At 39.4% G+C, this 25,255-nt stretch overlaps 1 protein-coding gene across 10 annotated transcripts in view; it reads left to right on the top strand.

Moving 5' to 3' along the window:
- The window catches only part of Slc9a9 (solute carrier family 9 member A9), a 671,333-nt gene that overhangs the window by 551,708 nt on the left and 94,370 nt on the right, over positions 1-25,255 (top strand). For all 10 annotated transcript variants that reach the window (XM_010608158.3, XM_010608160.3, XM_010608159.3 and 7 more), the window contains 2 exons: positions 3,308-3,359; positions 17,298-17,377. In XM_010608158.3, coding sequence (XP_010606460.1) covers positions 3,308-3,359; positions 17,298-17,377 — 132 coding nt within the window. The remainder of the gene's footprint in view (positions 1-3,307; positions 3,360-17,297; positions 17,378-25,255) is intronic.

Below are 25,255 nucleotides of genomic sequence, written 5' to 3'. Positions count from 1 at the left end.
TGAGAGAATGAAAAGATGAAAATAAAGTGTTTGTAGATGGGGAGGGGAGGAGGGGGTGAAGGGAGGGCAGAGGTAAGGGGAAAAAATGAGAATCAAGACTTGTCATGTAGAGGAACAAGATCCCAACAATGAATGTAACTGTACTGTATCCCTAAAATGTACCAATAAACTCAATTAAAGCTGAAAAAAAAATCAAGGGTGTCTAACTGGCAGATACAAGAATTAAAAATGAAAAATGGTAGTAGCCAGGGAACAGCTTAATGTGGTCATAAAGAGGTTCGAACACCTCTCAGAAATCACTATAATGCGAGTGTTACACTTTATGGGACCATTGGAGATGTTGAGACCTCCACATATGATGAGAATACCCCATCACACTGTGTTTTAGGCATCAGGAAGCCAAACAACATATTTTAGGAAGATATTTATCAAGAGTTCCAAAAATTTCAAGGGAAAGAGGCATCATTCCTATATGCTTCTCTTGTGCACTTTTTTTTTTCCTCCATAGCATTTAAGCCATGGCAGTTTTTCATTTTATTTCTATTAAGCTTCCCAAACTGAATGTGTGTGAGGGCTGGGACCATGTCTGCTCTGCTTCCCTTCACTGTCCCAGGAAGCAAGTAACTCTCACAGAGGTTCTCTTTCCTCCAGCCCCTTGCAATGCCCGCACTACAACAGGCCAGTAATTGCCAGACTGGCTAGGAGTAGATCCTAGCTGTGGGGCAATGGGCTGAGGGAGGCAGTACAGACTTGTTCCCAGCTAGGCCTCCAAGATGCTTTGCACACAGGAAGCTGAAGAACTTAATACGCTGCCATCATTCCTCAGTTCCATCTGGCTGCTAGAATAATTGGAATTTAAAAAGCCTGCTTTGATTGCTGCTGGAGAGGGAAGCTTAAATTTTAGTGGGAAACCTCAGTACTGCCTCAAACTTTAATTGCTGGGTGTCTTAGGAAATGTAATGCCTGTTCCCTCCAGTTTTCTAGACAGAGAACTAGAAAATGGCCTCAAGCAAGGCGCTTCGGGAGCGTCAGTTCAGTTCACGGGCCAGCTGGATGCCCAGTCGCTCTTGGGAGGGGAGTGGTTACGAGCTATTTCCGCAGTGAGGCCTGACGAGGGGTTCCCATCATCTTCCACAGGGCCGGACTCCATTAAACAGATATGAGGGTAGCCTACTCCCACGAGTGAGTGCGAGCCTCCACACACGGGCCCCGCTGTGGGACTCTGGCCACCTGCACCCATGGGTGCCTGGGCTGGGTAGACCCGACCTTAGCTGCCTTCTACTCCCACCCACTTCTTCCTCTCTTTCCCTTCTCTCCTGTCCCTTCCATTCTCCCTCCCCCGCTTTGCCTCCCCCTCCTCTTTTCGTTTCTCTTCTCTCCCTGTCTGTTCCTCCTTCTTAAATGAAAAAGTTAAAATAGCTTTTTCAACTTAACGGAGTGTCAAAGGTTAGTCCCCTACAGAGAACCTTCTCAGTACCTGAATGCCAAGAGTTCAGCATACAATAAATAAATACCTCTTCCTTTTGTCCTTTTGGTTAGACAGATAGGACTATCAGTGCCCAGGGGAGGCTAATTTTTCTTTCTAATCAGAGATATTTTAAACAAGCTGTGTCTTTGCTGTGACAGGCTCACACACCGTCTAGCAGCTTCTAAACTTGCCTCCCCTTCTTTGGTGCACAGGCCTCGGGGTGACTGTGGAAGTGTCTGAGAGGGTCAGAAGTTGAAGACAAGACCCTAAATATCTAGCAAAGGTGGCCCTCACAGGAAGGGCTCTGCTGGAGTTTGGGCCAGGCACCAGGCACTCCAAGTCCCTCCTCCACCCCACCCCCAGTGAGAGGCCCACTCTTTGGGAGGAGAGAAGATCAAGCTTCAGGGGCCCTTACTTCCTCTGGCCCTTCCCGGGCCCTGGGAAGAGCCCCAGCACTGTGTTCCCAGGAGCCTATGTTTTTGTAAGATTTGCAGAATATATTTTAAACACAGTTGGGTTTAACTGCCGTTTCTTTCCACTACAGCTTCCGCTCTCTCATATTTCTCCTCTGGTCAGATAGATGGTAAGGGCGTTTTGGAGATCAACTCAGGGGAAGCCTAATTGGGAAATGCATTTAGTTTGCATTGAACGGAATACATTTATATGAGCCACAGTCATGTCTGTGAGGGGATAAGTGACTGCCGGCTATCCCTGGGTAAGAAAGGCTTAGAGCACAAAAGCTGAACTAAATATGAATGTGTCCTTTGGTTCCTGGCATCACAAGTCCATGGGTAGTAGAGGAAAAACAAGGTTTGAAATGCACTGAGCCAGAAGCCAATCTGTGGAAAATAATTCCAATTGCAATATGTGTAAAATTCAGTTTCACTGATGCCCCAACAAAATGGAAATTGAGAAATATATTCAGTAAGAAAACATGTACATTGATAAATGTACTGTTGTTTATGGAAATTGCATGAAGTGAAATTTATCAGAAATCTTGCATTTTCAGAACATGACTCATTACAGTACTGCACACAGCAAGTGCAGCTATGGGTAAAGAAGCTTGCTTTTCATGTGTCATGGCCATTAATAATTCTGATCAATCCTGCTAGATGAAAGACTACCTTATCTTTCTATTCTCTCCAATACAAAATCATTATCATATAAAGAGAGTATCACAGTACGCAGGCAAAAATTACAGGGGAAAAAGTTATTCTAGAAGTGTGTAAGGTAGTCAGTTAAAACATTGTATGGATTTTTCCTGGATTTTGAGATGACGTTGTATTTTCCATCTTTAAAAATATGTAATTTTTGTAATTTATTCTATCCTTCTAAAAAGTCACTTTCAATCCCAATTTCACATTCACATTTTTATACTTATTTCCTTAGAGACCAACCCCAAATTTTATAAGCCTTGGGCCCTACAATAAGAATCCTCCCTCTGGGCAGCCTTGGTGAAATTTAGACAACGGTTTGATTTTTCTCTGCTCCAGGGAAACCTCTCCAGTCTGAGCACCCAAAGTCCTGGGAGAGTTTGCTCAGGGGGTCGTTGAGAGTATCAGGTTCCCGCCCCCCAGGATCCCTGTTATGCGGGCTCTGGAAGTCTTTGTCCTTAGGCTTCCCATTCCAGCTTCTCAGCATCCCTGCTCTTGCTGGAAACTGCTGGGAATTGCTGTTGGTGCCCTGTCTCTCCAACTGTATTGATCCATTTGAGCTTCTTGTAGGAAGATTTTCAGCCATGTCTGTTGTCCTCAAATGTGCATCATGTGACCTGAAACACAAGATTGACTCATCCCTCCTACAGCAGAGTATTTACCAATGTTCTGTTGTCTTTATCAGAGTTGGTGTGGACCTGGATGAAAATCCAAAGGAGGAGCCCTCTTCACACCAGGCAAGTCAAACTGACCGATAGGAGATGTTCTGTTCTGTGGATGACTCCGTGCTTGTCCAGCCTGTAGCCAAGGAGTTTACTCTAAACAGGGTTTCCTGTGCTGACAAAACAAATCAGCTGACAATGAAATACAAGGGTTTCAGAGTGTTGATCATTTTTAGCAAATGAATATGCCGAAGTAGCATACACTTACAGCCTATCTATCTGTGGCAGCATGAAGACCGGAAACTACAATGTAGGATCCAGACAACTATTAGAATGAAACACCTACGATTCAAATCCGTGCCCGGCAACTTTTAGCTAAGTGATCCTGGCGAATCTACTTAGAGCATGTCCAGTGCATGTTGAGCACACAACAAATGGACCTGTTTCTCCTGCATAGCTTCTTATTAATCAGATCTAGGTGTTCCGAAATATTGAAACAGGCCAGAAACCACAAAACTAAGTGATCCATTCCTGGCTTAACTGAGCAATGATTATGTACAGATACTTAAAATTCCTTTCAGAAAATTGTTCAAAACATACTGCTCCTTCAACTAGCGGAAACCTGTTTTCCAAACTATGGATTTAAAGTTAACATCAAAGTAATACCTGTCATTACAAGATTACATTAGCCATTCTTAACTTGGTTCTTTAAAAAATGAACAAATGTGGGGAAATTTTATACATTTTGCTGAACTTAGAAGTAGGCAAACATGATTAAGATAATGCTATAACCAGGTCATGTTTTTATGAGTTGTGATCATGTTTGGATTTGATGATCCACCCCTCTCTCTCTGATTTCATGGGTTTTCCTCTCTACTCTTCCTGGTCAAGGTGCCACTTTCCTGGTTTATACAGATAGAAAGAAGGAAGGAGCAGGGGAAATTAAGTTGGCCATGAACCTGACTGAACTCGTGTAGTTTGACTTTGTTGTCACATGTTTTCCAAGGCCTGACAGTGCTATTTCCCCAGACTGTACTGCCCAGGAAACACCTTACTGCAGGATTGGGCACAGCTGGGCTTAGCCAAGGCACGGGGATTACAGCCAGTGTAGTGACCTCAGAGAGGAGATCAAATCCCATCTCCTGACCCTGGTAGGCTGTAATAAATAATAAAGTCTAGTGATGGCTGATTTTTAAAAATTTTTCACCTTGTATAGGTCAAATAATCTATTCTCTTCCCTTTAAGCAAAACTTCTGTCAAACTTTATCCTTCCCATACACTTTTCTATTTTAAAAATAAGAAAATTCATCAAAGAAAATTCTTTATCTTCCTCTAACTGGCTAATCCCATATCTGCAATGCCATATAATTATCGGTAGCCTAAGCTTTTCCTTTTACAATATAAATCATTTTATTTTACCTCATTCATGTGACACTTTCAAACAAAGTTCATCATTGTTCACTTGGTAATAATTCTTACCTGAAGATATTATAGAAATAAAAGATACTCTGTTGTTGTTGATTAGAGAAAAAATTAAGATCCTCATGCCTCGGCCACCCAGAGTCCTGGGATTACAGGCATGTACCACCATCCCAAGCTCCAGAACGTTTACCCTGAGATGTATGCATGCATTGATACAGCCTGTTGTTGGCACCCACTCATGTTGAAGAGGGCTCAGCAGTTGACATTCCAAGTCTTTCTCCCTTATAGAGCTTCCTATCGAATGATACAATGATGTGGAAAAGGTGAACAACTCTGTGCTGTGTGTTCACAGAAACCTAGGTAATGCTTATGATACAGCAGGTGAGAGGGGCCAGTCGAGCAGGAGGAAATGTCAGCATCTGTGTGGCTGGCACCGATAAGGAGAGTGGGAGAGATGGACAAGGCTCAGCTCATGGGCAGTGGTGGTGAGTCTGATTTTATTCTGTAGGTGATGACCACATTTGACAGTTTTGCAGCTTAGAAATAATAGAATTAACCCTTCTTTAAAATTGAGGGTTTTCCCAACTCCACCCTGTCAACTATTAGACTAAGGCTAATCTTCATTTTCCTATCCTAATTTTAATTTTAACACAATGCTCTTTCTTTATGATCTCTCTTAGTGTTAGCTTCCAATTTTCCCAATTTTCTTTCCCTCCCTATAGTCTCTTCACTGAAATGTTGTTTCTGGTTGTCCTGTGTAGATCAGTCCTGGTCATGACCGCTCCAGAGAGGCAGAGCAGAGCTGTGTAGGGTCTAGAGAAAGTCAGTTGCAATCACTGAGCAGAGGGAGCTTCTGCCAGAGCAGCCAGGATTAAGAGGATCAGGGTCGTCCATCAGAAAGACCAGCACCACAAAGGGACACAGGAAGTGGCTGTCAAAGTATGAAGGGAGAGTAAAGTGAACAAACACCTGCTTGCCAACTATCCAGAAACTGGAACTGGACCACCTCTGATACTTAGAAGCAGCAATTAAGGAAGAATAAAATTATTTGGTCTTCTGCACAATTGATACTTTTGTTTCATTTTATTTTGGTTTTTGAGACCAATCTCACTGTGTTGCTCACACATTGGGCTCCAACTCAAAATCCTCCTGCCTTAGCCTCCCAAATGCTGGGATTACAGGCCTGTGCCCCGCACAGAGCTTCACAATTGACACTTCTTACTCAGTGTCATCTGGAGTTGCATGGGTTGAAAATATAAGGAAGAGAAGAAACAGGGAAGGGAAGAGATAAGCAGAAAGTGGGGTCATTTGGGTTATTAAGTAAATTTAATTTTCATTGTTAATATTTTTAAATATTTCTAATAACTTTATAGAGAATAAAATAATGAATCCTACATACTTATTCCCCAAATTCAATAAATGTTAATATTTTTCCATATTTGTCTCATCTGTTTTACTTATGTTGGAGTTCATGTCATAGGATGTAAATTCCATAGTACACCCCCATGAATATTTCAAAAATAGAATCCTATCAAAAATTGATATAACCCAGATGAGAGCTGTTCAATGTTACAGTGTAGATAATGGTATTTTGTTAAAAAGTGAAGCAAATATTTCAGAGCAAATGCTTTGGATTTCCTTTCACTGACACTAATTTTTTTGTTTTGCTTCTTTATGTCTTATTCACCCAAACATAACCCCCTTCCCACTAACTTCTCAGAGCATAGGACTACATACTATATATTTATCTTGTCAGTAGACCCTACAGTTCCATGCTCTAGAAAACAGAAATAACAAGAAAAATAAGTAAACGAAGGTAACAGCTACAACTTAGTGAAGAGTTTTCATAGATAGATAGATTATTCAAATCTTCAATCTTGAAATCTTACCTCCACCAATCGAAATATTTATTATAGCCCCATCTTACAAATTATTAAATTGAAGTTTTAATAATCAACTGTCACAAAACAAACTCATGATGTGTTGAGCCAGGACTAAAAGTCAATGGTGTAGCTGCATTTGGAGACACACTCCTAAAATCCCAAGACCCTGCGAGGCTGCGGCAGGAGGATCGCAAGTTTGAGTCCAGCCTCAGCAACTTTAGTGGGCCCTGTCTCAAACTGTCTCAAAATAACATCTGAAAAAGGGCTGGGCATGTAGCTCAGTGTGAAGGCCCTGGTTTCAATTCCCAATATAATAAATAAATAAATAAATAAATAAAGCCGAGGCTTTTTACCCTTACCATCCTCTTGCACCACACTCTCCACAGGCAGTTATCCAGTCTGTTAACATGGTCTTCTTTCTGCCTAGTTAGATAGCCTATCAGTCAATTGAGATAACAACTTTCACTGTTACTCTCGTCCAGCCTAACTTCTGAATCCTATTGAGAAAATCATGAACATTCTCTTTTCAAGAGACTACAGTATTTTCGGCATCCTCTTCTTTGATTACTTCTTTGTGGAATCCTTCCCTTTACCCGTACATGTTAAGCTAAGGGCATAGGTTCATTGTCCAGGAGGTTTCCTCTTCTACTTTGGTATGTGTCATCCTTCCCCCACAATGGAACAGGCTCTATTTCTTTCCATTAGGAGAGGGCCTAACTGTGTTATTCTCTGTTGTTACTTTCTCCTCACAGAGGTTGAGCAACCAGCCAATCTAAAACTCTTGTTCATGCACATGCCTAAAGGAAGACCATTCCAGAAAGAACAAGTGCCCTGAGGAATGAATATCCCTAGCTTGTTTGACTAATGGCAAGGATGCCAGTATAGCTAGAGTGAGCCACAGGGAGCACTGTAGCACATAAATCGTTCCTTGATATAGGAAGAAGCCAAAGTCTATCAGTTATCTATTGCCACATTAACACTGTATAATAAGCAAACACACACAAAATCTCAGAGGTATGCAATAATAAACATTTATTTATCCTACAAGTCCGTGGGGTTCAGCTGCTCTAGGCTGGACTTGTTTATGTGTCTGTGGTCAGCCCCCAGGTTGGCTAGATGACTACCATCTCCTCTGCATGTGCTCACAAGTCCTGAGTTGGATGGCTGTTGCTGATCTAGGATGGCCCTAATTGGTATGACTGAGGTGACTGCTGTGCTCCAGATAATTCTCACTTCATCCAAGGATCAATGAGCTAACCTGGGCATGTCCTGGCAAAGACAGAGGGCAGGAATTTAAGCAGAAGCATGAAAGGTTTCCTGGAGGTTTAGCCTCAGAACCAATACATTGGAAGTGCTGCCACAGTCTATTGATCTAAGAAAGTTTCAAGGCTGCCCTATAATATAGGTGTATAAATAGACAACTCCTTTTTAGTCATAGCACTGCCGAGGTACATAGAAAAGGCCAGGGATGCAGGGAGAGATGGAAAAGATGTCTAATGCAATTGATCTACATAATGGGTCATTTGGTCTAAAGACTTTGGACCTTATAGTAATCTGTAAAATTTCAGCCTTTTGAAATATACCGAGTCTTATTTTACAGTTCCAAATATTCTATTTTGGCAAACATTCCATGTATACTTGGAGGAAAAAATGTGTATTCTGGGAACCATTTCTATAGCATACTGAAAAAATGTAGACTATAGTTAGTATACTATAATTAGTATACTACCTGATAAGCTGTCAGTTAAGTTGATTTTGGCTTTGTTTTTGGTCTGCTTATTTTATTAGGTACTAATAACACCTCCAACTGTAATTAGAGACTATCCTATTCTCCTAGTTACTTATGTTAGATATTGCTCCATATTTTCAAAGCTTTCCACTGAATATAATGTTTGTTTGGTGGTTGGTTTCCATTAAATCTTTGAAAATTATATTTTGCTGTTTTTCTTCCCATTTTTTCTACTGATGAAAAGGCAGTGGATTTTTTTTTTCTGTGAACATAATATGACCTGTTTTTATCTGATTTTTTTTCTCTTTATCTTTGGCTTAAAAATATAAATATATATAATATATTTCTTTTAATTTGTTCAAATTGAGACTCCTGAGTTTCTTGGGTTTCCAGGTTGATATTTTAATTTGGGGAATACTATACTCTCCAACTACCACTTCAGTCATATGGCTGCTCTATCCTTTTTTCTCACATCACTTAGGTACTAATATATCCTTTTAATCTTGCTTCTTGTATTCTACAAGTTGATAATTTTGTTGCTAGCTTTTTAAGTTCATTGCCACTTTCTTCTCCGGTATTCAATCTGCCCTTTAGCCAGTATAGCAGATTTTTCAGATATTATACTTTCTGGTTCTGAATTTCCATTTTGCTTTCTTTATGGTTCATATTTTTGTTTTGAGTCCTTTATTTATATACACATTGCCTCTGTATTTGTATTGAAACCTCTGAGCACATTTTATAGCTGTTTTAAAGTTTTTGTCTATTAATTCCAATGCTTGAATCACTTCAAGGTCAATTTCTGTAGATTACCTTTTGTTTTTTGTGTGTAACTCAGGTTTTCCTGTTTTATCCCGTGTCTAGCAGTTTTTATGATATGCTGGACATTATGAATATTACATTGTACACAGTATGAGTTTTTCTATTGGATTTTATTCCATCAGGCAGCTAAGTGTTGTTGAGTCTTGGTTTTCTGCTGCTTTGACTGATATATTTTTATTTTGTTCTTACTTTCAGGGCATAGTCATTATTCTAGAACATCAGTCTTATTCAGAAAGCATGTCTTTTTTTTTCTGAAGTCTTGACTGAATATTTGACTTCAGATTTTGGCTGGACCAAACTCCACTATTTTTCAGTACTGTGTAAGGGCGATCTGCATTTATTTTTCAATTTTATAACAGCTGTTTTCTGAAAGACTTTGTGAACCTCACTTATGTGTACAGATCAGGCCTCAGCCAAAGACTTCAGGGAAATACCTACATAGACTTTGGATGCCCTCTCTTCTTAGTTCTTTAATGTCTGCTCCACTGTCTTAAAAATTTCAGCCACTTCAGCAACAGCTAAACACTCATCTCTAGTTCTTGAACTCAGTAAGATTGCTCTTCTGTGCTTGTACTCTATTTCCTTGCATTTCAAATGGGAAAAGGCCTCCAACCAGAAAGTCAAGGAGCATATAGGACTTACCTCATTTGGTCCTTACCATCAAGGATCACAGCCCTTTGCTGCCTGTTATCCAGTGACTGAATCCTATTGTGTTTATGATGCCAGCTTTTATCACAATCAGCAACTATGTATTTTGAACATAATTTTGAAATGGTTTTGTAAGGAGAAACATTGTTGTGTTTTAGTTTGATTCTAGACTCATGCAGAATATTATCTAAAGGAATCACAAGTTTAAATGCAGAGTGTTTACTATGTTTGGTGGTTGTGTTTCTGGCAGGTGTTTAGGGGTTAGCCTGAGCCAGAATCTTATTGTTCATGGTGCATTTATCACTAAGGTATTTGTGTACATGTGTGTGTGTGTGTGTGTGTGTGTGTGTGTGTGCGCGTACATGTTTTGTCTTTGTTCTCAATGTGCAACCTGAAACATGGGCATATTGGTTCAGGATTAGGTTTTTACATACTTTTATGCCTTTTACACCACAAATAAGTTACTTGACAAAAGTACTTTGCGAACTATAGAAAGTTATGCAAATGTAGACATCATCATTTTATTACCTTTTCCCCATTCTTATTCTAATATCTTTTATATCTAGAACTCATGATTGCAGTACATAGCTATATTCATTTGCTATTGCTGCACAGTAGCTTAAAACACAAACATTTTGTTATCTCAGGTTTTTGTAGAGCAAGAATTTAAAAGCAACTTAGCTCAGTGTTTCTGACTCGGTGTCTTCTATGAGGTTGCAGTCAAGATGTCAGCTAGAGTCACAGTCATTGGAAGACTTTAATGGGCCCAGAAAAATTCACTCCATGTGAACAGGAAGCCTCAGTTCCTTGCTAGCTGTAAGCAGACTCAGTGGAAAGGCATGACTCCCTCCTCAGAGCTGCTTGCACGTCCTCACAACTTGACAACCATCTTCCCTCAGAGCAAGTGATCCAACAGAACACAGCAAGGGGGAAAGCACATCGCCTTCTTATGACTTAATCTTGAATATGACATACCATCACTTCTACCATATTATATTATTTAGCAATGACTCATTAAGACACCCCACACCCAATATGGAGGAAAATTAGCCTCCATCTTTTAAAGAGAGGAAAATCCAAGAATTTGTAGACATAGATTTTGTTATAGTTTGGATCTAAAATGTCCCTCAAGCTGGGGATTTAGCTCAGCGGTTGGGTGGCCTGCCTTGCAAGCGCAAGGACCCGAGTTCAATCCCCGGTACCTAAATAAATAAATAAAATAAAATAAAATGTCCCTCAAAAGTCTCACATGTTCAGGGATTTTGGAAGGTGATCATGGGGGCGCCGTACTCATCTGAGAATCATCCATTGCTGACTTCAGGGCTGAATGTGCTGTTAGGAGGTAGGAAGAGCTAGAAGGAGGTGGGTCCTGTACACAGGACGTGGGAGGGCGTGATCTTGTCCCAGCCTCCCTCTCTCTTTTCCTTCCTCCCTTCTCCTTTTCCCTCTCCTACTCTCCCTTCCTCCCCCTCCCTCCTCCTGTTCTTCTTTTTCTCTTTCTTTGGCTTCTGCTTCTGCCTCCTTCTCTGTCTGTCTGCCTATCCCCCACCCCACTCTCCTATCTCTGCTTCTTGGATACCTGGCACCTTACACGTTGAGCAGTTTTCCTCTGCCAGGCCCTTCCTCCAGGCCATTTCTGCCCTAGAGCCATCTGACCATGGACTGAACCCTCTGAAACCAAACAAAATAGGGGATGGATTTCCAGAGATGGAAAAGGTGATTAATATATATTTAAAAGCTACCATAATGTTATATTTTCCTGAACTAAAAAAGTCATTTTCCCCTGAATTAACATAGGTCTATATAAGCCAGGTTATCTACACCAGGCCTTTTCTCTGTAGCTAACCCAAAAGTCTAACCCACCTAGTAATAAAAAGAAAACTATCCACTTCTCATTGTGCTCTGTCATTTTTTAATTTCTGACCCACTCCTTTATTTAAAGGGAAGAAAAAAAAGATATCAAGTAACCTAGTCATTTTTAAATGTCCCCAGAAATAGCTATCAGTAGGCTATCTAGAGACACATTACATCTCTGCATGATCTTACTACTTTTAGTCAGCCTTAGCTTGTTATCTCTCTCATGTTTTTGAATAAAGTGATTTCTATATAGAAGCTAAGAGTTAATGATTCACCTTTTCAAATGTAAATTCTAAATTTTTCGTATTTGTCCTAAATTTTGCTATAGTCCCTCTTCAGAATTCAGCAATCTTTCTCTTCAGGGACTCAGGATATGGTTTTTTCCTTGGTAATTAGAAATCAAGGCAATGAACTTGAAATTATTCCATGTGCACACTCCCTATTGGAAGGAAATTGTAAGGTGAAACCCCTGCAAACAAATTTCATTCACACATACAACCTGGAAAAGTGCTTGGAAAACTCATAAGGAGCTCCCTGGGTTTGTTATGATAATTATTTGTCTTTGTTATCATTCCACTCAACGTCCACTGGCATTAATACTAAGTATGAAATCTTAACAAATAAAAAGGAAAATCCTCTCTCACACACTCAATCCATTGAATCCCCTTGAATTGAGAGGCATTCCTATATGATTATCCCAGAGCAAAGTTCATCCAGTTCACTTAGCAAAGGCCTCATATTTGAATATTGACAGGAATGTATTTACATTTGCTTAGTTCTTTTTCATTAAAGTCAATGCAGCAAACAATCCCTTCTTGCTTCAGTGTCTGGATTTCACAGGCTTCTGGCCAGCGCCTTCTTTTTTCTCTCAGGGGTTCCAGTAAGCCAAAAATAGAATGCCATCATAATTCCCCCTTCTCTAAGGAGTGCTAGAATGAGATGGTCACTAAAAAGAAACCCACCCACTCTAGTGTGGCCCGTCATCTCCCAATCTCTGGTCTAGTTCCTTACTTGAGGGGAAAAATGAAAAGAACCAAATGTCCTAGTCATTTTTAGATGTTCCCAGAATAGTAAAGGATCCAGAAATTCTGCCTACATCAAACATTCTGCTCCTTAGAAGTATCAAGACAAAAGTGAGAGTCAACAAACCTGAAGCCTAGGTCCCATCTACAGCTGTAAAATGTGAAGCTCAGGTACTAAGTGTACTCTTATTATTGAGTGATAGAAAGGCCAAATCTTGGCCTTCCATTTCTAGATCCTGTGCTTGTTCCAATGTATATACCACTTCTCCTCTAAGATAAAGGAACTTGAAAGAAAAGAAATACTGCTAGCTTGGATAGAAAAAAATACTACCAAGTTCCAGGTTCTGTTTCTGATGACTATTCACATCCACTGTCCTTGAAGGGTGAGACGATCTCTACTTCAGGATAATCCACATAGATTGATGCCACCTGCTGTCTTCTGCCCATCTGGACCCTCCCAGGAGCTTGCTTTCTGCACTGCCTCATCAGATACCTTCCCTGTGCCAGGGTGACTATAAAGGCTGGCCATCCCTCTGCACATTTATCTTCAACCCCCAGTGCACAAGCAGAGCACACGCCAGAGTAACTCATTTATTTCTACTCATTTATTGATGGCCTTTCATAACCGAGTTATTAAGTCATCAATAACTTCAGTGAAATAAATGAATGGATCCAGAACTGGGCCAACAGATATTTAAGATATACACTGAAATTTTTAACTAAGATCAGCAGAAAAGTCAATGCTGGGTCATCAGTGGAATTTCCCCCACCTTCAAAAATATATTTCACAAATTTTTGGCTTCTAATTGGAACCCAGTTTATTTCTGTGGAAGGTAGTGAAATTAATAACTTCTCCAGTCACCCAAGTAAAATAAAGTTCTTTTTAAAAAGATTACATATGGTAACATTTTTCCAAAATACTACTGAATGTGTATTATTCTCATCAGCTAACAACAATGAAAACCTGAAAGTTTTGCCAGGAATAGAATATAAGCTCTTTTGGAGTACTTCTAAGTTATGATATGCTTCCCTCAAGAAATAAAAAGGAGAAGGAAAGGGGTAAAAATGTAAAGAGGATTTCTAAGATCTTAGGAAACCTTTGAAATTGGAGTCTAGACAAATTCTTAACACTGAAGTTAAGTTTCTGTAGGGATACTTTCAAAGCCATCAGCAAGCTCAGGAGAAGTGCATATTTTCACTGCATTTGGGAGTAAATATAGCTGCATCGTCTCAGTCTCCATGAGCACACAGTATCCTGACCTCACTTCCCTACTTAGATACACATTTGCCCTAATTTGGTCCCCACTTCAGCTTGGAGGTCCAACTAGAGAAGAGGAATCTTGGCTCCTGAAGAACTGCCAGAGTTCTGGGTAACCTCTAAATTCTCCAGTTGCTAAATTCCTGTAAATTAGGAATTTTAATAGAGCATACTTTATCAAATTATTAAAAGAATATAAAAAGTTGTTGTAGCTTGTGTCTAGCTGTCTCCCCAAAGCTTTATGTGGTCGTAGGTGGAGCTTTTCAGAGGTGGCTGAATCTAGGGTGTGTGATGCTGGGATTAGGGATGTGTGGCTACTACATTAGTTCACTGATCAGTTTGGCATAGCTCTGGGTTGGATAACGGAAAGCCCCATTATGGGTACGGGTGGAACCACCAAAGGGCAGGCAGCCTGAAAGGGATAAAAGGGGAGGCAGGCCACTGCTCCTACCTCACTATTTTACTGCTTTGCTGCCTCCTACCCATCATGAACTGTTTTTCCTCTGCAATGTCCTTTTGCCATGCCACCCTGCCTTGGAGCCAGACAAGTATGGACTGACACCTCCAAAAACTGTGAGCCAAATAAAGCTTTTCTCCTTTAATTTTGGGTGTTGGATATTTTGTCTCAACAATGAGAGAAGCATCTAAGACAAAAGTCAATATACAAAACATTTAAAATAGTATCTGATGTACTGTAAGCATTCAAGAAGTGTTAGCTGTTGTTGTCATTAATAAAAATGTAGTATTGTCCATGATTTTAAGGTTTTACAAACCAGCCACTCCAATTTCTTCAGTTCATTTAATAGACAAGATAACAGCAGTCCAATAAAGTTTCTGTAGAACATCAATTATTTTCAAAGTTTAAAAACTAAGTGAGACACTGTAGGGGAAAAAAAAACTATCATCTTTGAAGTCCAGCCATCCCACATTTAAATTTCATGTTTTTTTCTTACTATATGACTTTGAGTTTGCTTCTTCTCTTCTCTGGGCCTCTGTAGGTCCTCGTGTGCAAAATAGGTATACAGCAACTTTCCTTGATGGATTGTGGTGAGAATTGAAAAGTAATGACTAAAAAAAATTAATGGCTGGATAATGTGACCAAGATCCTGCCTTAGCAGTTAATGAGCATTCAATAGCTGGGAACTATCACTTTTGCAAACATCACTCGGCCGGTTTGCTGCAGGGTTGGTGCTAGAATCTTGGCCTCCTGCCAGTAGAGCACACCTCTACACCACCTACCCTTCCTTAAAAACACAACAAAAAAGGAATTTTCTAACTTTTCTTTTTCTCCACTTTATTCTATAACTATCTTGTCATCTATAGACATTATTATCTGTCAATGATCACCTATGTCTGTTGATAAATGACATCTATAAATCCTATTGATCTTAAAGAAAAGAAAGGGGGCATAGAAAAGGAAAGGAGAGCTCTCACTGTAGGCCCAGAGCTATCATGAGCAGTTTTATCCGCCAGCTGAACAAGAGACGAGGGCTCAGAAATGACTTGCATATGTTGCAAAATTATGACGAAAACACTATGTGCAGCAGTAATTTTTTGAAAATATGACATGTTTGAAGGGATAGAAATAGAGAAAGGTTCAGGGAAGGATGGAAATTCAGCTAGACATGCTGTTTTTCTTTTTTAGAGGAAATAAATAAGTTTTAACTCTAAATAACAAGGCAGGACACTTCAGCTCGATCTCAAAAGAAAGATCTATGGAACCCTGACATCCTAACATGAAAAAATAATTGGTGTTCCAGCGTACGGATTGGAAATGGGTAATGAGTTTTATGATAAAGTAAGTTTGAGAAACTCTTCCCTCTTGAACTTTTTCAATGTTTATATATAAATTAAGTACTCTAAGAAGTACTGAAGCTTAGGAACCTGCTAACCCTGCCTGACACACCCTTTTCTGAATGATAGGCACAGAATTCCCACCAATATCATATGAAGGAATATCATTTGGAAAATTGCAAAATTGAAAAAAATCAGAAGTGTTAGCCAATGAGAAGGGCAATAAGAAGTTTAGACTTAAGTTTTTTTGTGAGTTTCTAGCCAAATCATTTTAGACACAGGATAAATGGCTGACTAAATATGGACCACAATTTACTTTCTGTATTCTCATTGCATTTGTGGAAGTTGGGACTGCAGCATCTGCCTGGTATGCATGTTTCAGAGGGCAAAATACAGCCCTTTGTGTCCAACTATTTATTGTTAACCAGTAATGGAACAGAGTGAGAAAGGAAAAAAAAAACTAAGTAAAATAAAAAGAAAGCAAAGTAGCCTGGGCCTATCAAAGGGCTGGCTTTGGTGAAGCCCATGGTTTCCCATCATTTTCTGTTCATCATAATGTCCTCAGAACACCCTGTATATCACTGGAAGGCTAACTCCTGGTGTAGTGTGGGAATGGACCCTTTGTGCCCACACAAAGCAAAAGTCAACATTAAGATACAATTGGTTTTAACAATAGAAAGAATCATGATTGGAATTGACTGGAATTAAATTCACTTTTCTTAATATGCAAAATGAGACACTAGATTTAAAAATGCTACTGAACATGTCCCATACTGCAAATTGTTTTACCATTTCTCTCTAAAGTTCTCAGTAAGTTTTTCATCTCGTTTTTCTTTTTGTCACATTTTAATCCTCTCTCTACTCTCTGTTAAATACCATCAAACACTGTCACTTTCTCTTTTGCCTTTAAGTCTTTAATTCATCCACCTCCCCCTTCCCTTTAAGGGCCTGGGTGTGTGTGTGTGTGTGTGTGTGTGTGTGTGTGTGTGTGTGTGTGTGTGTGTGTGTGTGTGTGTGTGTGTATGTGTGTGTGTACACATGTATGCAGTGGGTGGGGGCGTGCATTCAATTATTACAGGCTTCCCATCAGGAATATCTCTTTGAAAACTCTTCATAATCTAAGCAGAAAGATATCAAAATCAACCACAGCCCTATCAAAAAGAAAATGAAGGAAAACTAAAAATAACATTATTAGACTGTTGTTGTTTCTTTGACCTTTCAATGATCCATAAATAAATGTCATCCAAATTTGACAGAAGTAAACTGCAAAATTCCCACAACATCAATCTGACAGAAATGCCATTTTTATTGTTGTAAAAAAGTGGCATTTCTTAGCTACTCAGTAAAATTAGGATTATTAAGGAAAGGAAATGTTGAATTATGACAAAAGAATCTCATCCACACAGCAAGATCCATAAGCTAATTTGTTTGGCAACTGTTTCACCATTTAGATGGAAATGCTTATGCAGTACTTAGAAAGATTTTTTTTTAATATGGTGAAATCTAATTTGATTTGACATGTATTTTTGTATTAAAATGTTTTTAACTATCCAATGCCCTTTTTCTATGGTCTCTCTCCAGGAAGCAAATAACTCGGATAAAAGTGTGACAAAAGCAGAGAGTGCCCGGCTCTTCAGGATGTGGTATGGCTTTGACCACAAGTATCCTTTGGTAATGACCTGGCAGATCCTCCTGCATGACTCCTGCATGAATTACTCTGAGCACTTAATCATTGCGATACACACTCCGGCTCCTCAAGAAACACAGAAAGGTAAAGGGAATTCACAGACTTATTAAAGGAATGAATTTGTAAAATTAAAATATGGTCTACTCCATACTTAGGTGTTACAAAGAGCTAATGTAAATCCATGAGACAGTTGCTTTGTGGCAATCTGGTGTGTTCTAATGCTAACTGGTAAAGTCATACAGTCCTAAAGAATTGATCCATTTCACTGTTCTTTGTAGAGATCTTAATTCTGGCCCACTTATCCAGGCCTTTAGCCAGGGGAACCTGGACAAAGGTCCTGCACATTTCCTGCAGAAGCCCACTTGTCTGCTTTTGTTTCATGCTATGAAAAATAAAGGGGTGAGGGTAAAGGTAAGAATGAGTGGGCTGAGAAAAGTCTGGGTCATCATAGTACAAAATAGCACCTCTTTTTCAGGCAGGCTTGAGTATGCTAGCTTCCAATGAAGGGCAATTTTTAAATTCTAGCAATCAAAATAAACATACTAACTCAGATACACCTTGTCATGTGATTTGAAAGGCTGAGAAGTCAGGCCTGAAGTGCTTTGCCATTGTGAGTTGCAGTAAGCGGTCCATCTCTAATCCCAGGCAAAAGCTCCATAAAGAAAAGGAAAGAACCGCACTGTAAATTGAATGTGTTGGGTCTTTGTAGCTAGTTTTCCTCAGTCACAAATCCCTCTCCTTTCAGTGAAAAAATGTCAGTCACTGGATGATTTTAAGCCTTTAAGCAATGATTAAAGCCACAACAAATCAGCAGGGGAGAAAGAATTAAGAACAGGGAAAAGAAATTCAAACAATTGGTGAAAAAGAAGGGATGAAAGAGGAAGAGAGAAAAGAGGCCAAATAAATTCACCAAATTCACATCAGAAATCAAAAGAAAGCAAATTAAAGGAATGATTATGGAAAAAAAATCAAGAAAGAAGTAAAAAGAAGCCAGCTGAAGACTGCAGAGATAGGAAAAAACAAAACAATGTGAGAATTAGAAGACAGTTTTGAAGCTTAGAGTGTTTCAGGAATTGCAAAATGGTGCCATGGTAGGTAGAGCATTTTGGTTTGGCTGCATTGTGCTGAGTGTAGATCTCTTGCCCTGCTCAGTGCACCGTGCCACCACCTGAAAAATAGTCAGTCCTGGCCAGTGGCTGCCTCCTGGAAGTTCTGGTTTCTCTTTCACTATTTGAAGCCTTCCTGGGCTCTCAGGGGAGCTAGTTCTTAGTAGGTTATTGCTGACTTATGCCATTGGTTGATGCTCTTCTAGAAACAAAATTTGCCCCTTCATTGTTTACAAGTATCTGATAACCGAATTTCTTGGAAGATATAAGAATTTGACTGAAAAAATGCCCAAGGAGATGTACAGCAAGAAAATGATAAATCAGAAATGTGATAATTTTTTTCAACTTCTGAAATTATTGCGAGGAAAGCTTCACAATGAAAAAAGAGAGAAAATTAATTCAGAGGCAAGAATATAAGTTGGAGCCCACCCAAATTTTTATGTCAGAACAGTGACACTTAATTCAGATGATGTCATAGTTTTTATCTCACTTTTTACCAGGGGTTTATTTCCATACAATTATGAACAGACTAGCAAAAATGAAAGCAGATTTATATTCTCTGTAATGTTTCCCCTCGTGGTAATTTGTCCTCCAGTGCATTCATTCTAGAAACTGCAGTGCTATCATTGCACAAATACATTTTCATCAGACAATGGAGTTTTTGTGTCCTACTTATGCTCTAAATTTATGCCAAGAGAGTGGCAACCAGGTTCAACTCTGTGACCTCTTGATATATCTGTATTTTCAGAGACAAATTATCCATTTGGCATTTATGTTCATTCTGTTGTCCACCTAAAGCCCTGCTGATGTGTCCTGTGGACCTCACAGGTCAGGCCATGGCAGCCCTTGCCAGGGTAGAGATGAATCCCTACCCAGCGATCAGAGCGCCTGACCTGGACCAAAATGATAGTTTCATGAGTGTAAAACAAAGGAACTGTTCAAGTTTCACTTCCATAAAAGAATATTATGTAGATGAAGCAACATAAAGAATTGTTAACAAAAGAAAACAGCATGTATAAGCACTCAAACACACCTGTATCAGCTAAGGTTCTCCAGAGAAACAGAACCAGAACCAGTAGAAATCATTTACATATGCATATGGATTTGCATATTATTTCAATGACAGGATGTTTACAGTTGTTGGGGGTAGCAAGTGCCAAATCTGAAGGACAGGATCTCACTCTGGAAACTCAGACACGACACGAGCTGGTTCCGCAGCCTTGAGGCTGAGTCCCTTCTTCCCCAGGGCAGCCTCAGTTTTTCCTCATAAAGCCTACAAGTGACTGGATAAGGCCCACCCACCTTATTGAGGATAATCTCTTTTACTTAGAACCAACTGACTGCACTATTAACCATATCTATAAAATGCTCACAGCACCTAATTCAATTCAACTGATACCCAGTGTTCAGACCCAAAGATAGAAAGCCTCTCACACTGCACCAGTATTATCAGCGAAACCACTGTTGATCACATAGTTTGTTGTTTTATTTTTTCATAGCATAAGTAATTCACACATACATTACCATAAAATGTCACCAAAACTATAGAAGAAAATCATAAAAACATTCAGTGAGGATGAACAATGGCCGAGCACTATGTTGAGTGCTGTACATTTGGCAATTCACTTCGCTCCCCAGCTCTGCGGGTGATTGGAAAGTTCGAAAGAGCAAATACAGCAAAACTGGACCACTGATTGGGTCAGCCTCTGCCCAACAACCTGGGTCCCTGTTCGAGAGTGTCGTTAGAAAGCCACAGTGCCCCATGATGATTAATTGAGATTTCATTATGATTCAGTGTGGGTAGCAATTCTGAATCATACAGTACAGAACAGAAATTGAGAAGTAGGGAGATGAGAAGGAACAAATGCTCTGTTATCATGCACAGTATTCCATATAATCCTTATATCCACTTTTTCTGTTTTAATTTTATAATTATTGTCTTTGTGATGAAGGAAACAAACTCCCAGTTTATCTTAAATAAATTTCTTATGTTTCCTCAGCTAACGAGGTTCAAGCCCATATATGTCTCCAAAGTGCATAATATATTTAATCATTAATGATTTTATGTCCATAATATCTTCTTCTATCTGTAAAACTCCACACCTCAATATGTGCATAAAGTCACCCTTAAAGCAATGAATACCTAAAATGTACCGATAAACTCATGAGGAAAAAAAAGCAATGAATAAATATGATTCCTTACATTATGTAGGGCAGAACTTACATTTCAACTATCCATTAACAGTATATGGATGATAACAATGTTAGAGGATTTTTCTGGTCTCCCACGATGCACCATCTTAGAAAAGTCCTCAAGTTCCCAAGTCATGTCCTCAGCTTCTCAGGGGAAAAAGTTCAATATGCCAAAGAGTCCAAGAGAGGTCCCTTCAGTCTCATTAGAGATAAATGCAATCTAGCCAAATTCAAAGGAAGCAGAAGCATAAACCAAACACCGGATTCCTAAATCACCACATCTTCACTGAAAGAAGTATCTTCTCCTAGCCATGAAAAGGCTCTGGTTGCAATCAGGCCCCTAATATCCTTGCTTCAGCCATAAATACACAGTCTGGTCCCTAGTGCCCTTCTCTCCTATCCTTGCTCCTGTCACTCTGCTCAGACCTCCCAGCCTTCTTCTGGCACACCAAGCGCATGCCTGCCCTAGGGCTTTGCACTGGCTCTCTGTCCAACATTCAGCACCTTTGCCTTTCACCTCCTTCATTCAGCTTGTCAATAAGACCTTCATGACTCCACATATAAATTAGTCCGAATGCTACCTCAGTCCTTTCCTGCTGTATCCTTGTACTATACCACTTGTCACCTCCTATGTACTTTGTTTTGATTGCCTCCTCTAACCAGGTTATATGCTTTTGGGGGACAGAAATTTGGGTCTATGTTTCTTGACTGGTACAGCCTCAGGGCATAATACATTGCCTGGCAGGCAGTGTAGACTCAATAAATATTTGTTGAAGGAAAGAATCAGTCAGGCATGCAAGTAAACAAGAAATATTCTCTATCCAGAGAACCTTCATTTTGGATATCGATGTAGCAGGAAAAGCCAATTAATTACAGAAAAGTTACTAAGTGAACTTAGCAGAGCAAGGCCAAGTGGATATTAGTGTTTTCATCTAGGCTCCTTGCACCAACCCCACCACCACCACAGCTCCATATTCAGTGTCTCTCTCCCTAGAGAGACAGCCACTCTTGTTTGTTTCTACTGACCTTCTTCCTGTGGTTGGTTCTGCCTACCTTAGGTCCCCCTACTCCTAGAGGGAAAAGAAAACGATCATTTTTTTCTCAATCTGTTGAAAACAACCACCAGAATTTTATAAGTTTAATTTAGTAGGAAACTTGATAAAACAACACTTCTAGGAATCTACAATTCCAGAGCTGTTTCCAATTATTGTAACATATTCATCAATTTAATGCAAATGAAGTTTTTTAAAAATTAAAAACAATTTAAAGAAAAACGTAAGTGACCCAGACATTAGACTTAGTAACCTAATTTTTGTTAGTACAGCTGACCTGGTAAATTCAAGCCTCACTCTGGTTTAGAAGCCATTCTCTGTATGAGTGACTTTAAGTACATCTTATCTCACCAATCATCATGATTTTATTAGCAGCAAACTCCAAATTTATAGCCCCTTACCATCTTCACTACAATTAATACATCCGGACTACAATCTCATGTAATGAGGTTAGAAACAGAAATTGATGCTTCCTTATTCATATTTTAAGACATCAGATAAAATTATTTGCTTAGATGTGTGTTACAGCTGGTGTGGGAATTTTATGTTGCCTTATTCATAGGTGACTAATGATCTTGCTGGACTGTCTGCTTCCTTGAGTCTCTTCCTATTCTATCATTTGTCATCTCTCTCCTTAAGCATGTGTACATATTAGTTCTACAAATGTGAATGACACAGTATAAAAATGACCTTTTCCAAAACAAAAAAGGGCAATCTAAAATCATTGTAGCACTTCCCATATGCTGGAATCAACTGAAAATAAGAATTTATTGTGTGGTTGCCAACATTTTACACAAGTGTAAAGAATACTCCAAGATAACAATGGATTGGCAAGTCATACAATAGCAGAATTACATAAAGCTTCACAGAAGGACACAGGCTTCCTTCCCATCATTGGCATGGAATTAAGAGGCCACTGTTACACACACAATTAAAGACCCATGGCAGGATGTGTGGATGCTGGGTTGCTAGCATTTTTATTTTGAAAAGTCTGGCAGAGAAAGTGGCAGTTATCAGACTCCTCCCTGGACCAAAGTGTCACACTTTGCGACTCCATTCCAGTAAAATCAATATGAATATCAGGGTTGTTCAAACAATACCTGGAACCATGTATCTAATGGATTTAAATGTAATGGCATTTAATCTTTAAAAAATAACTTTCTCTCCTAAAACTTGACAGAATTCATTATATCCCACACAGTCACGCTTATGTTAAATCATAAGTATGAATATTATGAGCATCCATTTCCATTTTAAATGATGATCCCTGCATTGCAGAGTTTCCCAATTCTGACTAGTTGAAGCAGCCATGAATTATTTATTGGGATAGTATGGTGGCTTTGTAAGTCATTCAAAGTTTACCTCACAAGAAAAATTCTCAAGGGAATAAGAAAGGTTAGTTCTGTGATCCTTGTTTGATAAATGAGGGAACTGAACCCAAGGCAGAGAAAAGACACATTCAAAGTTGCAGGTAGAGTTGGAGTAAGCATTCATACTCAGCAGAAGAGTGGGCTGTGTCCACCTGGGAAAGCCAAGGATTCTGGCTCAAGTGCTCTATTCTCTTACCATCAATATGCATACACTATTGTTGCAGGTGTGCCTGTTGTGCAATTGATTTTTTAAATGTTATTGGTACATTTTAGGTATACAATATAATGATATTAATTATTGGAGATATGTACCTTTACATACTATATCTTAATTCTTATTTTTCCCCATTCCCCTGCCCTTCTTTTAACCCCTCCTCCCCTCCCTTGTAATTGATTTTTAATGTGATAGCTTTGGTAACTCATCAAAAGCTTCACCAATCTGGGGATCAGTCATGTTTTACTTACATTAGCAAGCAGGGGAGGTAGCAAAGGATATAAGTAACCCCTTGTTCAATGCATACTTTAATGAGCCTACTGTGTGCCAGACAATATCCTAAGTACAAGAGCCCAGCAGCAAACAAAATAGGGATGTCTTGGGTTTTGCAGCATTGAAGTGAGTCATGCCCATAAAGTACTTTGAAATCATAACAAAGGAAGACACTGACATTACCAGAATTAAGGAATGGGGGGCAGACTCCTTAAGGGAGCCATAAATCAAAATCCCTTGGAGCCCTCACTTATAAAATATAAACAAATAACTCCCAAGTGGCTCCAGAAAACACCAAAATTTCAAAATATTTCAGACAGAAGCAATCAGTTTTCTAAAGGCTCTCTCCAAATATATCCCCAAATGACTTCCTCATCACAGGAGTGTGCATACGGCATTCTCTCTGCTTCCCCTGGGGAGCCCGCTCTAAAGAGGAGCCAAGACTGCACTGCACAGCAGCAGTTCAGCTACCACTCCCACCCCTGGATAATCCACTGGGTGTCCAGATTGGCTTCTGGTCATCCTTGTCTTCACAGGTGCTGCTACATAAAGATCTGGCAAGATAGCCTCTGAATTAGAGCCCAAGTGAGGTAAAATTACAGTTCCCTGAAAGAAAATGCCAGCTTCCTGGACACTTATTCTTGCAACCTCTTAGTGGAAAGCAATGCAGGGGAATTTTAACAGTACCTGGAAAGATGGGCTGTCTTTTGTTCAAGTCATAACATGCATCTTCCATAATGTCTTCTGTGTAATAGGAATAATACATATTATCCTCTGTTGTGACTGAATCCATCAGGAAAGTTAACCACTTACCAAGACAGCTTCCCACTGACTGTAACTCATTCACTATCCTCTCAGAATCAGAATATTTAAAACATTCAAATAGTGCAGTTTTCTCAAGACCCTGTGGCCTGAATACCCTGCAGTACATCGTAGTGGAATATAACTCTTCTGAAGACCCAGCACTGACTCCTTATTCTGAACAGGATGGATTTCGTCATGGTTATAAAAAGTTGTGGGGTAACAAGATGATAACTGAGTTTCCTACAGTGATCCTAGGATTTTACATAAACTTTGGCATTCCTTTGTTTTGCCTTTCTCCTATAAAAGATAAGCCATATTTCTGTTGAATGAGAATTTTTCACATGTCATCTTCACTTTAAGCAAACAAAATGGAAACTAGATTTACACAGACAAGAAAGAGGTCAGAAAGCAACCCCTCCCTTTGTAGAAAAGGGAGTCACAAAATAAATTCCTTTAAGTCCAACTCAAAAAAAAAGTCTATTCAGTATTTTCTTAATGCAAAGCACTACGTTGAACTTTCCTAACTCATTCATTGATTCCTATGTGTGTATCGAGATACTGCCTGACAGTTACTGTCCTGGGCAATAGAAATACAGCCATGGACAAATTCTCACAGAGCTGATTTTATAATGTGATTCTGCTTCTGAACTTCTGTTTTACAGATGTCTTTTCAGGAACATATATAGAGAGTAAAGAGAGACATACTTGGACATTCCACTGTTGGCTTTTATCAAATGGAGAAAACTCTAGGGGCCAGGGATTTAGCTCAGTGGTTCTGCCACCTGCCTTGCAAGCTCAAGAACCTGTTCTATCCCTGGTACCAAAAAAAAAAAAAAAAAA

Source organism: Fukomys damarensis, unplaced genomic scaffold (genome assembly GCF_012274545.1).
Source record: "Fukomys damarensis isolate Sample0158 unplaced genomic scaffold, DMR_v1.0_HiC HiC_scaffold_37, whole genome shotgun sequence".
NCBI classification, from domain to species: domain Eukaryota; kingdom Metazoa; phylum Chordata; class Mammalia; order Rodentia; family Bathyergidae; genus Fukomys; species Fukomys damarensis.
Note: the sequence above shows the minus strand (reverse complement) of the source record. Positions and strands in the feature narration are given on the sequence as shown.